This window comes from Phasianus colchicus, chromosome 3 (genome assembly GCF_987193195.1).
Source record: "Phasianus colchicus chromosome 3, bPhaCol1.hap1.1, whole genome shotgun sequence".
Taxonomy (NCBI): domain Eukaryota; kingdom Metazoa; phylum Chordata; class Aves; order Galliformes; family Phasianidae; genus Phasianus; species Phasianus colchicus.
Window position 1 is genome coordinate 59830578 of NC_143438.1, and position 20155 is coordinate 59850732.

The following is a 20155-nucleotide window of genomic DNA, read 5'->3' on the forward strand; positions in this document are numbered from 1 at the left end:
GTTGCAAATTGATCAGAGGGCTGGAGCATCTCTCCTACAACGACTGGCTGAGGGAACTGGGCTTGTTCAGCCTGGAGGAGAGAAGGCTGCGAGGAAGACATCGTTGCAGGTTTCCAGTGCTTAAAAGGGAGTGTATGAACAGGAGAGAGACTGGCTTTTTATATGATTTGATAGTGATAGGACAAGGGAAAACAGGACAATAGGGAATAGGCAGCTTGAGCTGGCAGTGGCAACCTACCACCCATGACAGGAAGTCAGAACCATATGGTCTGAGATCCCTTCCAACCTAAGTCTATGATACCATGGTATCACCAGCAGGAGTACAAAACCATAACACTTAGTGAAAGTAATTCTAGTTACACTGAAAAGTAACTAAAGCTCTTCAAAACAGGACAACACTGGTTGAACTAGAAAAGGTTTATTAATATAATTATATTAACATGTAAAAAAAAATTTAAAATGTGCATTAAATCATGCTTTTAGGCAGTAGCAGCATTTAACAGCAAGTTTATTTTTTAAAGGCACTCCCGGTCTTGTTAGAGAAGAATAAGGCATGTGCAAATTCTTGTTTACAACTGACCTACCTCCACACATCACGTTTTCCCTTTTATTATGCAAATGTCCTGATTATTTTATGGCATCATCATCAGTGACAGCTGTTCCTTGTCCAGAATTTCTAAGTTCTACTTTACATGTAAACATTAAAAATAATTATCAGTTCATGAAAAAACAACTGTACTCAGTGCTCTATTGCATTACATGTTCATGTTACCATTTGATAATAGGTTCAGGATATTTTTGACCATATTTAGGACTTCATCAATATATCATAGTTCAAATAAAGATAAAAGCTATTTTTTCTCTACATATGCAATCAAATGAAGGAATTAAATTTCTTTCTGTTAGATAAAATAGCAACAGTAAGAGATTAGTTTCACAGGAACCTGTTCACAGGAACATGGTTCTTTCCTTTATATGGTGTACATTCAAGGATTAAAACAGAGAGCATAGCGATAGTGCAATAGCTTCAGATCTCTGTCTCATAAATGACTTGGAACTTGAGTTATACATCTGAAGAACTGCCAAATGACTACTTATTTTCTTATAAAAATAATCACCTCAACTGAACTATTTAAAGAGCTTTTTCATATCACAAAATAGTTCAATCAGATAAAAATAAGGATATGAAATATATGAATATATGAAAAATATTTATTTGAATTTAGGCTCTGTATCAAAGATATCCTGAAAGAAAAGGAGGAGAATGCACTTGAGGAAATAACTGAAAAAGGAAAATCCTTGTCAGTTTTGAAGGAACTTTCTATCTGACATTCACCTTAGGTAGCAAAGGAAACTATGACCAACACGTACTGTGTAGGCCTTTCACAGATGTTGTACATGATAATAAAAAACAGCTTCTGCTGGCTTTCGCAATAATGAAGTATCAGTGATAAACTAAAACAAGATGCTTCTGATTTCATAGGATATTCTCTTTTCTCTCTCTTAAACATATATTAATACAACATCCCAGAGTCCTACAGATTTTAAAATAACAGAAGTTAGCATTTCTAGCTACCTGAGAAGTACGTTGTTATGATGAACGTTTATATGGAATGCTAAATGTTTAATATTTATGTGAACACTCTCTAGCTTGTTATAAAACTGATAAAAACTGTGTATACAAACTCCAGCAGTTGGTGTATTAACAGAAATTTTAACAATAACAACAACAAAAAACCTTACAAAAAAACAAAAACTGAAAAATAAATTATCATTTTAGATTATTAAATCTTAGGGAATGTAGGATGATACTGCTGTGTAATACATGCAGCAGTTAAACATGAATCACGTCCCTTTAAAAATCTATTTTCCGTAAGTACAGACAGATTTTTTTCATTATATAAACACAGAAGAGAACTCAGCAGAAATTAATAACAAATTTTTCCAGTGTCCAACACTACATAGGCTGGCAAGTTGTCAATCACTTTTCTGAAAATAAGAATCTCCTAGGCATCTCCCAGGCTAAGGTCCAAAGCACCTTTAAAACACACAGCAGCTATTTCTAAGTTTCTGATCTACAAAGAATCTAGATTTGTAGGGTGAAGATCTACTTCACCTTGGAAGACAAATACTGCAGCCAGCAAAGAGCAGTTGACCTGCGCAGCAGTCTACAACAGGAATTAAAAGTGTTCACCTTACTTAGTTGCTTATAGCTTATCCACAGACATTATCTCTTTGAAGAACGAAAATCAAAATTTGATTTTTTTTAACTCTCTTACCAGTTCCTCCTGATTCACACTCTCCTTTGAAGAATATGTATATGGCATTTTCCTCATCTTCCCCATGAACTACTAGATTACTATGTCAATTAGCACAAGAAGGGAAGCTGCATAAGCAGCACAGAGATAACAAATGTTTCAGTACTGATGACTAATTCATAATTTGACTGTGTAATCTTAGCAGCACAAACTAACAAAACAGCCATTTCCCTGAGAATCAATTTGAAAAGCAGGTCCTACTTGTAAATTAGGCCTGTATTCATATTTCTGCATCTAGTCTACCCCATCTATATTCTGTTCTACTTTAATTACTTGGCTTTGTATCTTATCATCTTGACAAGCCAAGATAGAAGAACTGAGCATAAGGTTCTGGACTGCATTAATATAGATGAGTTGTCTTCCAAGACTTAAGAGTAGCAGTATCAATATCTGATATACAATGTACAACTCCTGGCATGCAACTTTACCAGTTACAAACACACAGAAATCATTAGTCTCCTCAGACATACATATTGATATTCTCCAGTTAGTATAAAAGTGCAGTGATTGTAATTCTGCTCTGAAAAGACATTCTGCTTTCATTTACCATGATTTCAAGTTTACAAGAAAGATTTCATATCAAATTTATTTCCACTTCCAGTCTTCAGGAATTGATAGAATACTCTCATAAGTTTATTCATGGGCAACCAGAGAAATGCTCTGGAGATAATCTGCAGATGCCATTATGAAGTCAGTCCATTCCTTGGCCAGCTCTTCAAAGGAGACTCCTTCCCCACCATATTCCTGTGGGAGAATGCTGACTGGAAAGTGTTCAGTCAGACTCTGCATGTAGTTACTTCCATGCATATACACCTAAAACAAAATATGAAAAAGCATTTACTTCAGTATAAATGCTAGACTCATGAGTAAAAACAGACAGCAAATAAATGCAATACAAGCACTTAAGATTGGATCCACTAAACAAGTGTTCACGATGAGCTCCTTCAGTGAGGAAGTACAATTTAAGTCCAAAACTCATTACACCCATATACCTAAAATGATCTGTACCAGGGGACTGGGGCTTAGTCTTGTCCTGAGGTGTGTCCTGTAGTTGTTTATCAGTCATTCCAGGGGAAAAAAAAGTGCTCAGCACCTGGCCATTACTATCTGGTCCTGCTACACACATGAGAAGACAACATTACGTACAAGGTATGTAGGTTCATACAGGTGCCAAGGGGGATATTCAGAAGAAACTATACCTCTGACTTACATTACAGTCCACGTAATTCAGTTCTAATTAAATCAGATCCTGGACTGCTCTTCTCCAGTTTAACCTTTGAATGGTGTAGTTTCAGTTGCTATTTTCTTGCTTTATTAAAGTTAACTTGAAGCCTTCTTCATTATTTTTGGTCAAAAAATTTTTATAGGTTTCTTATTAACAGTTGACAAGAATTTTCTGATTATTAACACTGTTTGTTGACAATTTCTCACTGTCATTTGTAGACAGTGCGTCTAGAGGTCTGGAACCTATTTCTTGCTAATTCTGCAGAAGATATGTTATGTGATCTTAAGCAAGCTATTTAAACTCCCTGTTACTGTATTTTTCAGTTGTTAGAGTAGTGACAGAATCATAGAATGGCCAGGGTTGGAAGGGACCTCAAGGATCATGAATCGCTAACCCCTGCCGCATGCAGGACCACCAGCCTCCCCATTTAATACTAGACCAGGCTGCCCAGGGCCCCATCCAATCTGGCCTTGAACACCTCTAGGGACATCCTAGAGGTGTTCAGGAGAACACATCTAGGGCATCCACAATCGCTCTGGGCAGCCTGTTCCAGTACCTCACCACTCATAGTGGTGAGGTGCTGGAATACCTGACATTCAACCTAAGTCTTCCCTCCCTCAACTTAAAATCATTTCCCCTTGTCCTGCAGTTATCTACCCTTTCAAAGAGTTGATTCCCCTGCCCTCTGTAGGCTCCCTTTAGGTACTGAAAGGCTGCAATAAGGTCACCCCGCAGCCTTCTTTTCTCCAGGCTGAACAAGCCCAACTCCCTCAGCCCTCCTCCCAGCTACTGGGGAAGTGCTCCAGTTCGTGGCCCTCCGCTGGACCCTCTCCAACAGCTCCCCATCCTTCTTGTACTGGGGGCTCCAGACCTGGACACAGTACTGCAAATGGGGCCTCACAAGAGCAGAGTAGAGGGGGACAATCACCTCCCTGTCCCTGCTGGCCACCCCTCTTCTGATGGAGTCCAGGATAGTATTTGTTTTCTGAGCTGCAAGAGTACATTGCTGGCTCACGTTAAACTTTTCATCCATCAGGACCCCAAGTCCTTCTCTGCAGGGCCGAGTGACAACAGCAACTGTTACATTATTGATAACTGCAGATGTTTTACAGATAGATTACAGAGGCCACTATAGTACTAAAACGATCTACTAAAATGATTTATCCTTTTCAAAGTTCAGATCCTAAGGGAAGTGTCGTAGATTGTTGTGTAGGGGTTTTGTGGAAGAAATAAATGTTTGTGTGCACTCACCCGTTGCTTTATTTTTTCAGTGAGAAAAGGCTTAATTAGAGCGAAGACTGGATGGAATAATAAAGGCTCATTAATCAAGTGGATACCTCGAACTTTTAGTGGAAAGGAATCCTGTCAAGATACATGAAAAACAGCATGAGAAAAAGGAATTATTGAAAACATTCTATCGTGAAAGACAAATCTGAAACTATCTAGTCTTACTCCAGGTATTTCTCCTGGCCTTGCTAATTCTTGCACTGTGGAGTACTCAAGTTTACACTGATTAAGAAATTGCATTTTGTTCTTCTCACTAGAGAGAAAAAAAATTAACAAGGAAAGGCTGACTATAAAAGCAACAACAACAAATTGCACACAAATAATATACACAAAACTTTGTCTCAGCTTTTCTTCTGAGGTACAGCAGCAAAGATCCTGCTGCTACTTTACCAAAAAGCTATCTAGGCACGTGTTTTCACTGGCAACCCCCACAGCCCAGAGAAGAATATATAGATATAAAAACAGCAAAATCAGTGGTTATATTTTTAAGTTAAATACAGAGAGGAGTTTTGAAATTAGTGAATTTGCCCAAGCCTGAAATTCAGCTTTACAGCAAGATTACTGTGATAATCATAGAATGGTTTGGGTTGAAAGGGACCTTTAAGATTATCTAGTTCCAATCCACCTGCTACAGGCAGGGACAAATCCTATAATAAAAGTTGTATTCCTATAGGCCTTCATAATTTGAAATACTACTAGTTGGGTTCAAGTTTTATATAGAAGTCCCACAACTTCTCAACCTGAAAGGAAGTAACAACAGTGTATAAAGACAGTATTATGCAATGAGGGAAGAATAACTCCTTAAAATCCCACCTGATACTACTACACTGCAACTGGTGCTTAAAAAATTGGCTATATCATACACTCTTCTATGGATAAGAAAAAACTCACACACATTTCTTAAGTGCAAATCCTATTAGATTTTAAAGTATGATAAAGACCTTAAATCTATCAGATTCTAGGTTTACTGCACATTATTATCATTTGTTTACAGCCTACTATTTTCTTCTTCACAAAAGAATTTGGTTTTGCCTCAAGGTAACTGATATTCAAGATGATGTCACCTACTAATGTTACTATATTTTCTATTCTATATTACATTTATTTCCTTTCTATTAATGTGTTTCTCCACACGAGACAGCAATTTGCAAGAAAGACACATTTCACAAGAAAAACTTAGCGTAAAAGCCAAGGTTCCTAAATTTTTACTTATAAGCATACTGATCAACACTAAAAACAACCTCCAGATGAAACATACAAACCCACCTAGAACAATGAAAAGTATCCAAAAAAGAAAGAAAAGAAAGAAAAATCAATTGAGCTTACTCCTGTTCTAAGAAAACAACATTGGAAATGCAATCCCTTTTCTGTCTTTTTCAATTGCTATAAGAAACATTTAGAAACCTGAAAAACATACAACAGACCTGTAGTAAGATAGAACCATTCTATTCAAAGAATATCCTCATTTAAGGTAATGGATTGAAACCTTCAGTTTTAATTGCAAATCCTGTTCTATTTCCTTTCTGCTCTCAATTTCAAAGTTATAAAATTACTAACAACTTGTTCACTACCTCAGAAATCAGCAGAAACACTCTCTCAACTATTGTTCTCATGGAATTGGCCCAGGATCATATAAACATCAATATTTTTCTTATTCTAGATGAAAAAAAAAAAAAAAAATTGTAATACTCGCTGGTTTCCTTGAAGTTCTACTGCAGATATCAAGAAGGAAGAGCCGATGAAATTCTGATGCTATTAGCTCGCTGACTAAGCTCTGAATTGCCCTCAGATACAAACCTTGCTAAACCAGAGTGAGAGATTATCTCCCTAGCCCATTTCTGCATCATAGATAAACAGTTTTATCATTACTGATTTTCAGCTTAACTTCTGAAGGAAAGTAGGACCATACGACAACAGTGTATTCTCTGTACAGTGCCAATTCTCTGTCTCTTTCCTCTCTTTTTGTTCAAATCCATTGGCAAAATTCAACTGAATTTAACAGAAAGGAAGAAGTCTTAGAGACAATAAGGTTCCTACAAGTTTTGTGAAAATGAGGTGAGGTAACAATGAGTTGCACAAAATAACTCATCTGGAAACACAAGCAAAACAAATGCCACATGCTGTTGGGAACAGATGGATGGTCTTCTAGTATCGTCCTTACTTGCCAATAAGTACTACTCACTTGGTCTGAACTGCACTTAGCACATCCTATTTTTCATCTTCTCTAAGTCTCAAGGAAAAAAAAAAAAAAGCTTTGAACAGATCCTTATAAAAGTAGGCTTTATCTGCTTGTATTATTCTTGTATTGTAACAGGTCAGTGGAATTTTAATAAAACATCAGATGTTAAAGGGCATTTACTGCCATACAAGAACATAATTTAAGTGAAAATAAGCAAAGCATGTGCCCGAGTTATCTGACTTTTTGCGGATATGAAATTTTGTTCTTTCAAACTGCATGACCTCTAAAAAGGTCTACAGAAGGAAAAACTTCAGATGGAAGAAAAATAGGGAGCTATAGCAGTGAAGTAGTATAAAGCAGTATGTTGTACTTACTGTGAGCACAGCAGCAATTTTCTTGGCCACTGCTGGACTGATTTGAAATGCATGAGCAAATCGCCACCCTTGAAGATCAAAGATAGCCTTGACTCCATTCCTCTGAGTCTCAATCTCCTTTACAACGAGTTCAGACGTGATCAGACTCACACGAAACACATCGTATGCCGTAAATAACGTGGGATCCCATTGTCCTGAGGAATTAGTACATTGCACTGCATAACCACAAGCGTACAGCATACACCTGTACTTTCACTTCCTGCTGCTTCTCAGGGAGAAGTAAATGTTCAGTATCAAGGATTCTGAAATAAACAGATTTGCCATTGCAGAAATTCTATTCTGTGCTTGCTCTGTCACTCACCTTTCACACTAATTTTGTGAATGGTACAAGAGTGGAGTACGTTGCACCTACAACTGTAGCCTCCAGTACAAGGTTTTGCCACAGACAGCTTAAGACAATAACAGTCCCATTAGCAGAAACCAAAGGGAAGCATGGTATAGCTCAAAGGGGCTAAACAATGGCCATGGGCTTCAGGAACTCCAAAAGGAAATCACAGATCATCAATCTACATAATTATAATTTTTTCAGTACAGTAATACTGCCAAGCCTCAGTGAATTCCATTTGCTTTTTTGAGACTTGAGCGAAGAATTGCATGGGATGAGCCTTCACACTGGACTCAATCTTTGGAGAACACAGCTTTGCAAAGAAAAGCATTTCACTCTACTAGACTAGCCAATATTAAAACAATTATTTGAAAGCAGGTAAAAATCATTTCTCTGCCCAAAACAACCACAAGGAAATATGGCAACATGTGATATATTATTATTATTAAGACTTTAGGGAATGTATCAAAGCAAACTGAAGATCTTCAAGGCATAATTTATACAGGGTTCTTCAGCTATATCTAAATGGTGAAGATTCAGCAAACTCATCTGCATCTAAGCTAAATGTTGGTACATTAGGTGTACACCTTTTTGCCATTCAGAGGAAAGCCCCTCTGTACTGCAACTCCACCACACTCAGAACACAGATTTTAGAATTCCCATGGAAACAAAATTACTGTTGGGAAACTTGAGACCAAATAATTACATATTCTTGTAAATTTTAGGCTTTCAACCTTAGTAGTTTTTTGATGCAAACAAGAATTCAACTGAACAGAAAAGCTGCAGAAAATAATGCACAACTTTAGCCGTACTAGAATCAAGTGATACAATTATTATTACTGCTCAATAAACACATCTTTATGTTAACCTAAAAGTATTTCTAACAAGGGAAAATAATTACTACCTTTATAGTTAAGAGATTCTCATGTTACCTTCCATTTTATCAACTCCTGATGTTACACCCACTAGATACTTCTATTTTGCTGCTGAAATTGTGATAATTTACAAACAAACAAAAAACAAACAAAAGAATTAGTACAAGAGCCAGGTATGAAATGGGTCCAAGAAATATTGTCACTCACCAATTCTGTATATTAGAACTTTGCTTCCAGATGGATCTCTTGATCTCAAGACTCCATGATAGCCAGCATTCAATAGACCAAGGACAGAAGATGGCTGCAAATCTGCACTTATTTCTGGGCATTCAATTCTCCACTTCTGGTAATTCTTCAGTAACTGGAAAAAAGTAAATGTGTAAGATAGCCATCAGGTATTACATAAAAAAGCACAGATAAAACCATATTTCCAATATGTGGTCAATTAAAGGAGTTTCTTTCTGAGGAAACATCTAGCTAGCAGAATTACAGATAATATTGTAAGAAGTTATTGTAGGTAGAGATGGATAATTAAAAATTAAATTGGTTACATGGTAGTTCCAATGTCTTATTACAGTTTTCCTTTTAAAATAAAGAAGTTAAGTGGTGGTGGAGAAAAGGAGCAGCAATTGTCTGCAACTGAAGTTATTTATGACATCCTGAATAGGTAGGTAGGAAGCTTTGCAAGATTGTCTTCTGTTCAGCAGCTATGATCTACCTCTGCTCTATCACTTGTGCTAAGTTGTCCAGCGCTGAGTTTGGAGAACAGAGCGATAGCTCTGGCTATCAAAATGTAAAATTTTGTATTAAAATGTCCCAGACAATTACAGTTGGAACTCCTATCATTTTCACAGGAGCTAAGTGAATCAGAATTTTTCAGTACCTTGTATCACAAGAAAAGAAAATCAAAGATAGGCTTAAAATCTTAAAGGTAGAATAGACAGGCTATTCTTTTGAATTGTTACATTCAGCAGCAAAAGTAATCTGATCCTCAGTATAGTTTCACAAAATAATATGCTTAACTCTCCTTTATTTCTGCTAATTCATATTTATTTATTTATAAATTATACCATATTCCATAACAGAAGCACTAAAATTAAAAGAACTGTCAACTCCTATTAATAAAACATAACCTTTAATAAAACCCCCAAGCTTCTTATATCTATGCAAGGATCAATTTCTTCATCGTCTTCATAGAAAGAATGGCTGGAAGGAACCTCAATGGATGCTGAATTTATCCCTTGGAATATCACAGTATCAGCTAGGTTGGTAATCAAAACCTGAGAATCACCATTGCATACCTCATACCTTGTTTATGTTACACAATTAACATTAGTAGTAATTTCTAACTCTTTCCTTTGTTTTCAAGTATCTTATATTGTTTCATACAAACATACAATTTTTCCTTAGCTTAAGCTTAGACTTATTCTTAGACAGCTTATTCTTAGACAAAACTGCCAAGTTATTGTTTGTTAAAATAATTTACGTACAAATAGATGATGCATTGATCTACAATTAACTGTATCATTTCTGGAAATATTGCTTATAAGTATAAGTAGGTACAAAACTGGGACAGTCCATCTGCCACACCAGAATCCCATCTGACTTGGAGATAAGCCAACTGATAAAAGCCTTACTCTAGACCATACACTGTAAGCAGAAACACTTAACTGCTAACGTATTGTACTAAAAGTCTTTTGACCTCATATAATTGGGCTAATGTAAACAAACAGAGCAGGAAGAGAGGGAAACCAAGTTAATCTGTGGAAAAGAAATTCACTGATTGCAAAGATAGGCCAGAAGAGGTACTACAATTATCTCACTCTGCTGGAATTTGACTCCTTACAAAGGGCACTGTGGAACAATCCCAAACACTGTGCCAACCAGACAGCACTGTTTACATATTGTGTTATTTTCCTTCATCTTTCCAACACAGACACTTAAACAGCAGCAAAAAGCACACAAACAACCACAGAAGTATTATCCAAACGTCGGCTTTACAGTTTGTCCCTTCTAACATCAGGTATACCCCATTATAATGAACCTATCTAACAAACACATAATTATTTTAAGCAGTTCTTTGAAGAGCTGCCTGCCAAAAATCAAGATGAGAATAAATATAGTTTCATCCAATACCCTGAATAATCCCAGTTTTCAGTTAGTTTCTTCTTTTCATGAACATTAACACTTCCCTAGAAAGGAACATCAAACCCTCAATTTCTGGACCTGAGAAGAAAAGGAATACTGTTCACAAACTGCGACACACTAAAGATACTTACAAAAACATAATTTATCTACTGATTGTCTGTGACTGAATAAACACACAGTTAGAACACTTATGACTCCCTCTATGGCACGATACTTTTTACACAGACACAGTTCCAAAACATTCTTCCCTTTTCCAGAAAGCCACAAAGTGCTCAAATGAATAGTTCTGATCTTAAAAACTATGTGATCTAATTACCTGAAATGATGACTCAGTTCTGAACTAAAGATCAGCATTAGATAACTTTCCATAGCATTCACAGCTAATTTGGAAACATTCTCTGTGAACAACCACTTTCTCAGCTGCTGGACATTCTCAAGTCACACAGAGCCACTTACACGAGTAATTCTTAAACAAAAAATACAAAAATTTGTGGATTTTACAGTTTTACTTGATTCTGAAAATTCCTAAATTAACATTGCTTAAAGACAGAAATTAATATGGAATATTTAAAATATAGGATTTTTTTTTTTTTTTTAAAGATAGCAAAGAAAAGTGTAAGTTTTATTCATAATAATCAATCTGAGCACAGAAGATAAATAAACCTAACATAATCAGGAGAAACAAAAGCATTCATTACAATCAAAATGACTCATGCGTTTACAAGAAAAAACATCTCTATATAATTATCTGTATATATAAACTGAATAACTCACTTAAAAATCTGTCAAGCATCTGAAAACAGATGCAAGATAATTTGATAATGGGCAAAGTTGGATGAAAAACTTCATTGTCTGGAGTAAATCATCAAGAGATTTTTCCCGAGGTCTTTTGGGGATAGTTCCAGATTTCTTAACATCAGAGATAGCAATGTTACTGATTAATCCACATTTCATAAGACACAAAACAAAAGAAAGAGAACTTAGTACTTGGATTTAAAAGAACTAGAAAACAATGTATGTTACAGAAATTAATGTATGTGTATATGAAAACCAATTGCTTTTCCTGAGTGATAACTATCCATATTAACAAAGGTGCAAGATTAAGTTTCAGCTGTGCCAGTAGCTGTATCAGCACACACTATGCTCAGGGAAAAATGTTTTTTAATTACAATCTTTAATGGAGTAACCAACAGTTCAAACTTTAGGACAGAAACATATAAATGTGTATACACACATACACACACTTTGATGCTGGTGTTTCAGTGTTGCACTTTTACTGAATTTAAAAACATTCATTCTTCTCCCTCTAGTATAATTCATGTCAAGTACAAGACAGTATCTCAAGCTCACTGATAATCAGCTTCATCCAAAAGTTGCAGGATGTAACACAAGGCAATAATAAAATGCAATAAACGAAAACATGCATGGAGGAGAGGGGCTGCTAGTTCTCCAGATTTCACATATCACTACTGAACCCAAGTGTCAGCGCTCACTTTTGATCACAGCAAGAAAGCCAAACATACCCACATAGCTGGCACATTAAAAAGGACTAAAATCATTGCTTTATCTCAATTAATGATGACCCATGGCCCTGCTTCACAGTTTAAATATTTTGCAGCATTAAAATCTGATCCCTGCTTTTACCTCTCACAGGGATTACAAAGGCACAAGTGAAAGAGGCTAAAATATTACAACACCACTCCTCCTCAGTGTTATTTTTGGGGGGATGTAAGCCTTGCCCACACGTTTCACTGGACAGAAAAATGTCTTACTAGCATATTCAAGGCTTCATGTGTTACGTCCTAGTTGTTGTTAGCCCATGTTAAAGGACCTTCTGCACACCCCTGGAGACAAATCTTTGTCAAGATTTCATGAAGGATTTAAGGATTACAGACATTCTCACTGGTAACATTCACATATTTTAAATCCTATAGCAGAAAATATTTGCTTAATTTCACCTCTTCTTCTCGGAGTCTGTACTTAAGTAATTAGGGATCATGCATTCCTCTCCAGCCACTTTCAAAGGTAAGGAATTTAGCCAAATCTTTCCTCTGATTCAAAAATGCAGGAAAATAATTTTCCTCTATTTCAAGAACAGTCTGCTGCTGAGCTTACTTAGATATATCATTGACTTCAAAACATACACACTTCCAGTTCTTTGAGTTCTTCAGCTCCAACAAGCTATTTCAGCGGTGGATTTTTTTCTAGGATGATATATAGAAATAGTTCAGTACTTTAAAGCAAGTCTGAAACTGCTAGAAGAAAAATGTAAAAGATTTCTGTTCCCCTAAATGATCTGAAATGGAATCACCCTCTTACTGATTATTTTCTGGAAGATTTCCAAATGTTGATAAATCAACTCCTGAGAGGCCAATAATCAGATATATGAGTTACATATTAACCTGGCATGCATCACAAAACAGTTTGGCCAGTAACCGAACTCATAATTCATATTTAAGGCTAAGTATAAGCCCATAGTAAGAATGATGGAGAAAAGCTTCCATTCTTTTGGTCACAGGCACTGGTGAGCTACAGACTCTGCTCATGCATTACCTGTCTACAAGTACCATGCAGTAGTGCCATTTTCCTGGTGGGAAAAATTAGGTTTACCAGCCTGAACTCTAAGCTGAGAGGGGATATCTATCTGGGCAGGGAGGGTCACCCACCATCTAGACAGATGACAGGAGGGCACTCTCTAGCATGAAGCAAAAATGTAACCTCATCATGTGAGGTCTCATTTGGGTTCAGTGAATCCTTATGAATTCAATGAATTCTTACAATCACTACTGACTTTTGCACAATAATCCTCTTGGGCTTTTCTAGAATATACTGATTGCAGATAAACACATTCCTTTATTTATTTATTTATTTTTGTCTTCTTCCCATGCAGTTTCCAAAGAGCTGGAAATCAATGTCAGCTGGATGCAGAACATTAAGTACACATGGAAAAAGAAATCTGAAGTGGAAAGATTCAACACGTGATTTTCTTAAACACTGAAAACTCTTAGAACACATATGTATTCAAAAAAGAATTTTAGAGTTAGGAATCAGTAGAGACACAGAAATTTCAAAGAGATTCTAAAATGCCTTGACAGTAGGGCCCCAGCCCTAGAGAGCTGATTCTCACAGAGTATGAAAAAGAAAAAGAAAAATCTACTACTCTGGAGACTCCATCTCTAAACCTGGCTTAGACACCACACTCTTGAAGACTAGGCACAAAATCACAGGAGGGACCCACAAAGATCACTGAGTCCAATGTGGATCAAGGGATCCACAGTGGACCACACAAAATCAAACCCTATGTCTGAGACCTTTGTCCAAACACACCTTGAACTCCATCAGTTTGGTGCCAATACCACTGTCCTGAGGAGACTGCTCCAGAGCCTGACCACACACTGGTAAAGAATCTTTTCCTAACATCCAATCTGCCCTTCCTCCCACTCCATGTAGCCCGACCTACAGCATATCTAACAACATCTCCATCAGAAGAGGGGTGGCCAGCAGAGACAGGGAGGTGATTGTCCCCCTCTACTTTGCTCTTGTGAGGCCCCATCTGGAGTACTGTGTCCAGGTCTGAAGTCCCCAGTACAAGAAGGATGGGGAGCTGTTGGAGAGGGTACAGAGGAGAGCCACAAAGACCATCGGGGGACCGGAGCAACCTCCCCTACAAAGACAAGCTGAGGGAGCTGGGCTTGTTCAGCCTGGAGAAAAGAAGGCTGCGGGGTGACCTCATTGCAGCCTTTCAGTACCTAAAGGGAGCCTACAGAGGGCAGGGGAATCAACTCTTTGAAAGGGTAGATAACTGCAGGACAAGGAGAAATAGTTTTAAGTTGAGAGAGGGAAGATTTAGGTTGGATGTCAGGGGGAAATTCTTTACAGAGAGAGTGGTGAGGTACTGGAACAGGCTGCCCAGAGAGGTTGTGGATGCCCCGTCCCTGGAAGTGTTCAAGGCCAGATTGGATGGGGCCCTGGGCAGCCTGGTCTAGTATTAAATGGGGAGGTTGGTGGCCCTGCATGTGGCAGGGAGATTGGAGATTCACGATCCTTGATGTCCCTTCCAAGCCTGGCCATTCTGTGATTTTGTAACTACATTCAAGGAAGTGCAGAAAACTATGGGCCAAACTCTTGAGCGCCACTGCCATGTATACTTCCAGTACTTCCAATTTCCAGTACTACGACATAAGCTGGAGAGTGTATCATCTTCATGAAACTCTACTTTTTGGAACCCAGCAACACAGGAGGAAAAAAGAAAAAAAAAAGAGGGGAGAGTTTTGCTGAGAAAAAAAAAGAAAAGAAAGGTACAGTCCTACAATTGTTACTACACATTTGATATAAGCCGTGTTATGAACTTAGAGCAACAATAAGATGCATGAATAGCCAAAGGAATCTGTCTTGACTTGCTCATTCTTCTGTTGAGATTTAAAGCTGTCACACAAACCTCATGAAAAGATATAATTAAAGCTAATTACTGTTAAGAGCATCATTCAATTTCTAGCATTCTTTTTTACTACCTTGATCATGCAATATATTTACGTGCAAACAGTCTTCAGTTATACTGACACACAATGCTGAACTTGGAAGATCAAGAGCATACAGAAGCAGAAAATAAAAGGTAAGCTGTGTTGGGCAACGTTATGTCAACAGCAACAAGTTCTATTAAAACACAGCTTCCAGTTGGCACAAGCTTTTGCCCTAGAAAGATTTGGAAATACTTTTTGTTGAGATGAATTAGTGGTTATCAACCTTTCTGTAAAAAAAGAAATGATAACAATCTGTACTTTTGACTGCTGAAAACAGGCATGCAATGTCTTTATGGCAACAAGCCATACAACAGATAGGAATGGAACAAAACTCACCAAAGCCTGCTAAATTACCAAACTCTAAGAGAAAGAGAAATTTCACAGACAGAAACCTGTAGCAAAACTAAGAGATGTATGAGAGTTACTAATAACCTGAACAGGAAAAGCAAGGCAAGGATGCCCTTGGAAGGATGCTGTTAGCTGAGCTGTGACCTTACCGCAGGTACCAGAATCTTTGCCAGTGGGATCGCACCAAGCTAGCAGCCACACTGCACGTCTTCTCCCTGGCCTTGCTCTGTACGTGTGCAGATGAGCAATGCGCTATAACCCAAATGTCCTGCTTGACCCACCTGGCAATATGCTTCACCCACTCAATTGCCTGCTGCGGGCTCCCAACACCCCCAGGAGCAGCACTGGCCACCCGCATCTCCATTTCCGAGCCCACCCAGGGGCCAGGCAGCTGAAACAAGCACCCCGGTGTCCCGAGGCTCCCGCTTCCCCTTACCCTCCAGGCCAGATCCAGGCTGAAGTCTCGGGCTCGCAGGAACCTCACCAGGAAGGCGTCGCTGAGCGGCTGCGGCCAGCGCTGCCCGGGCTCTGCCTCCGCCCGCCGCCGCAGCTCGGCCACGGCCCCGCGCACCCGCGCCGAGTGGTCGGGAAGCTCGTTCAGCCGCTGCTCCATGCCTGTCCCCGGCCCCATCAGGAGGCACCAAGCGAAAACCCGGCCCAGCCCTGTTGCCTCCGCCCCCGGCGGGGCTTAACCCCTCCGCACCCTCGTGGGTGGGGGCGGGAGGAAAACGGGAGGTCCCGGCTGGTCCGGTTGGCCTCGTCACCAGCTAAGTTATTTATTTATTTATTTATTTATTTACTTTTATGAACTTCACCAGCGTTTAGATTTTTAAGCTTTAACTCATCTCATACACTGTTTTGTATTTCTTTTATTTTTTTTGCTTATAGTCCCATAAGAGGATCTCTGCCCATCCCTGTTCCCTAGGGATAGAGGGGTGACACGCAATACCACCTTCTGGGGGTGTCCCTGGGTGCTGAGTGCCTGCACCACCCGCCTGATGCTGCTTCTGGGGGGAAAATAAAATCTCGGAGCACCCAATCACTAGCAGGAATCATAGAATCATCAAGGTTGGAAAAGACCACTAAGATCATCTAGTCAACCTTTGATCCATCACCACCATCTCCACTAACCATGTCCCGCAGTGCCACATTTACACATTTCTTGAGCACCTCCATGGATGGTGATTCCACCCCCTCTTTGGCACTCTGTTCCAATGCTTCACCACCCTTTCTAAGAAGAATTTTTTTCCTAACATCCAACCTGAACATCTTCTGGTGCAATTTGAGGCCATTCCCTCTAATTTTACCTGGGAGACTGACACTCACCTCATCACAACCTCCTTCCAGGCAGTTGTAGAGAGTGATAAGGTCTCCCCTGATCCTCCTCAAGGCTCAACAGCCCCAGTTCCCTCAGGTGCTCCTCATAAGACTTGTGCTCCTGAACCTTCAGAGATTTGTTGCCCTTCTCCATACATGCTCCAGGGCCTCAACATCTTCCTGTAGTGAGAGGCCCAAAATTGAATGCAGTGCTCGAGGTGCAGCCCAGTGATGAAAATATATATTCAGTCTGCATGAGGAAGTTAATTCAACTTTGCTACCCTGCAGCGAGCTCCAGTTAATGAAGGTGAAGAGTTCACTGCTCCTAATGGTATTTTTATTATAGCCATTTCCTTTGATTAAGCTTCCTTTGAGATCTCTTGCCCTACTTAGGTTAAAAGCCTCACTCATTTAACATACCATTCATGAGGCCTGTTAAAAAGTTTACAAAACTTTGTTCTGGATTATCTTCCTCTTCTCTGACTGTGTGCAGATACACTTCATATTTGCTTACTTTTTGATCATACCTGTTTAGACTGGTCCATACTGCTGAAATGTCTACAGGCAGCCCCCTCAGTTTTCTGAATGCATCCAAAGCTACCTAACAAAATTCAGGTGGATAAAAAGGACCATGAATGGTCTTTCCAAAAAGAGGGTACAGCAAGAACTCAAGGGGGCTGAACAGGAAATGAGCTGCCAGGAAAAAAAGTGTTGCAGCAAATGGTACAAGCTCAGAAATGGAACAGAAGGCTGAGTGGAGGTGAGCAGGAGAATGGCAGGGAAGAGAAAAGGTGCCAGGAAGTATGGAAACACCCAAGATCAAGAGAGAAAAGCAAGCTGTGAATATAAGAAGAAGCAAAGAATGAGAAGAGATCGTACATCGCTTTTAAATATCTTTTCCTAATTTTGGAGTGCTTATTTTTATTATCAGTGTTCAGATGTGGCATTGAGGGACGTATTTTAGTAGGTTTGGTGATGATGGGTTGACAGTTGGACTAGATGATCTCAGTGGTCTTTCTCAATCTTGGTGATTCTGTGATTCTTACAACTTAGAGTTTGGCCCATAAAACATGAAAGGTGAGAAAACAGAGATACCTCTTATTACATCTGTCAGCTGAGTAACTCATAACTTTTAACTAGCTTTTTTACAAAGTTCAGAGTTGCAGTGTTGGGTCTGTGTTTGACCAGTGTTTGTTTTACCACTGGTTTCAGTGATTTCCAGTAAGACTGAGTTGCAAAAATATCTGCATGTTTAATGTTTCTATTAAATCCCATGAATGAATGTGAGTCTGTAATTACTAGTTACAGCTCCTGCCTCTGACGGGGAAGATGTATCATCACATGTTGAATACTTGACCCTTCACCTGAGTAATTAATACCTGTTGCAAGAGGAGGTTTGTAGGTTGTTTTTGTTTTGTTTAGTTACATCTGAAAAAGAGCTCAAAGGCTTGAAAGCTCTCAGTAAATTAAATGTGCCTGTTTGTAAACATTACCTTGTTTGTGTCCTTGGACTCTGATGATTACAAAGACTTGAAACTATCAGTATCTCTTAGAGGCTGGAATTTGTCAGATCCCAGCAACAAGCAGGCTTTCCGAAGATATCTGGAATTTGTACCCCTGAAAAAAACTTAAATTTGAGTAAAGCCTGAATTGTAATTTTAACAGGTCTTCTGTGACAAATGCTGAAGTGTTGTGTAGCCAATTATCTTACTAAAACACACAAATAATGTAGATAGATATTTTACATATCTATATAGAAGGTGTCAGAAATACCAGCTTTCTGGAGCTTTCTGGAGCTCTATCTGCTTAACCCGATTTTTCTTTAGCTGTCCTCCCATGTGAAGACTTGCAGCACATCCCACAATTTCACATCCAGTTGCACCAAAGATCTCACGAGCTTACTTGGAAAGTGGACAGTGCAGCTTTGGGTCTGCTGCCACCATGAGCACAGAAATGAAGACTTGGGGCATACAGTAATGCTGCAGACAGACTTTAGGTTGTTCCAGAGATTTTCTAGACATGATCTATGGCTCAAAAATTGCTTTTCTTGTCTTTATCATGTCTTTTAGAAATCTATTTTTTATTTTATTTGTTCAAATGGGACAAACTTCCAGTGACATCCAGTGTCAGATCAGTGGGATCAACAGTTTGTCATGAGTCTGTTCACTGACAGTACTTTGGAATATTACTTTTTCACTAAGAATGGAAGAAAGAAATCTTTCAAGCTAAGCAAAACAGATTCGATGAATCATTACTTTATCTGAGGGCTGACAGTTATGTACAGAAAAAAAAAACCCAAAAAACAAGTAGAATAGATGTCATCCTTTTCTGAATTGACACAGTAGGAATGCTGCAGCTAGGGGCAGTACGGCAGAGGGTGTTAGCCTCTCAGTGCAACTTAAATCCAAGGTTTATCAGCTCCGGGTGCTGCAATAATTATTCTTTGATTTTTGCCTGAATTTCTCCATCATTCATCTTTGTTGTTGTTTGCATACTCACTGTCAGCATTGCTCAAAACTTTGGCAAAATTCTTCCTATTGTCATAGGCCTTAAATCTGTTATATACTCTATATAGCAGGGTTGATAGGGGTCAGAAGAAAAAAAAAAAAGAGGGAAAAATGTATATTATAAGCACAATCCAATCAAATTTTATAATTCTGTTCTGTAAGACACTGTAATCCTTGGTGTGTGAAAGAGATGATGAAAAACATTGGCAATGAGGAACTGGCAAGGTAACTCTAGGGCTGAGCATTGATGGGGTAACACTTTGATCCTGCTGCCTTGCTCTAGCAAGAGTATGAATGACCTGCACTGAGAACCAAGGTGTAAAAGTGATGGTTTATATACTGCCAGATTTATTGGCATCCCCTCAGAGTCTACATGTGTCAAGCAAGCAAGAAGGGCTATGGCTAGCTGTGCCACGTGGCTGGGAGACTGTGTATCACATTATGTGTACTTAAAGAAATGGAAGAAAAAGCTATGTAGGTTCCCTTCACTCTGCTGTCTCTTCCCTTCTTCCACATAAATCTGTGCCTGTAATTGTTGGAAAAGATTTGCCCATCAGCTGCATGTTCAATTAAAGAATTCAGGCATTAATTTCACTTTTCACCATTTTCTACCTATCCTTTATTTTTTGGTCGAAGTTTACCTAACTAATTTCAGTGTATTTTCACTGCAAA

The 20155-nt window shown here is 38.7% G+C and overlaps 1 protein-coding gene across 1 annotated transcript; it reads right to left on the reverse strand.

Moving 5' to 3' along the window:
* Positions 1 to 2: 2 nt before the first annotated feature.
* On the reverse strand, positions 3 to 16339 carry TTPA (alpha tocopherol transfer protein). Its single transcript, XM_031612806.2, has 5 exons — positions 16096 to 16339; positions 8851 to 9004; positions 7384 to 7577; positions 4795 to 4905; positions 3 to 3131 (listed from the first exon to the last, which is right to left on the reverse strand). The coding sequence occupies exons 1-5, from the start codon at positions 16288 to 16290 to the stop codon at positions 2952 to 2954; spliced, it is 834 nt and encodes a 277-aa protein (XP_031468666.2). The 5' UTR covers positions 16291 to 16339; the 3' UTR covers positions 3 to 2951.
* Between the last annotated feature and the right edge of the window lie 3816 nt (positions 16340 to 20155).

Excerpts from the sequence above, each read along its gene's own strand:
- TTPA (XM_031612806.2), bottom strand. The coding sequence starts at position 16,290 with ATGGGGCCGGGGACAGGCATGGAGCAGCGGCTGAACGAGCTTCCCGAC. Across the intron at positions 9,005-16,095 it reads GCCTGGATCTGGCCTGGAGG|TTACTGAAGAATTACCAGAA; the intron begins GTAAGGGGAAGC and ends ACTTTTTTCCAG. Across the intron at positions 7,578-8,850 it reads AGTTCTAATATACAGAATTG|GACAATGGGATCCCACGTTA; the intron begins GTGAGTGACAAT and ends CTAATTCCTCAG.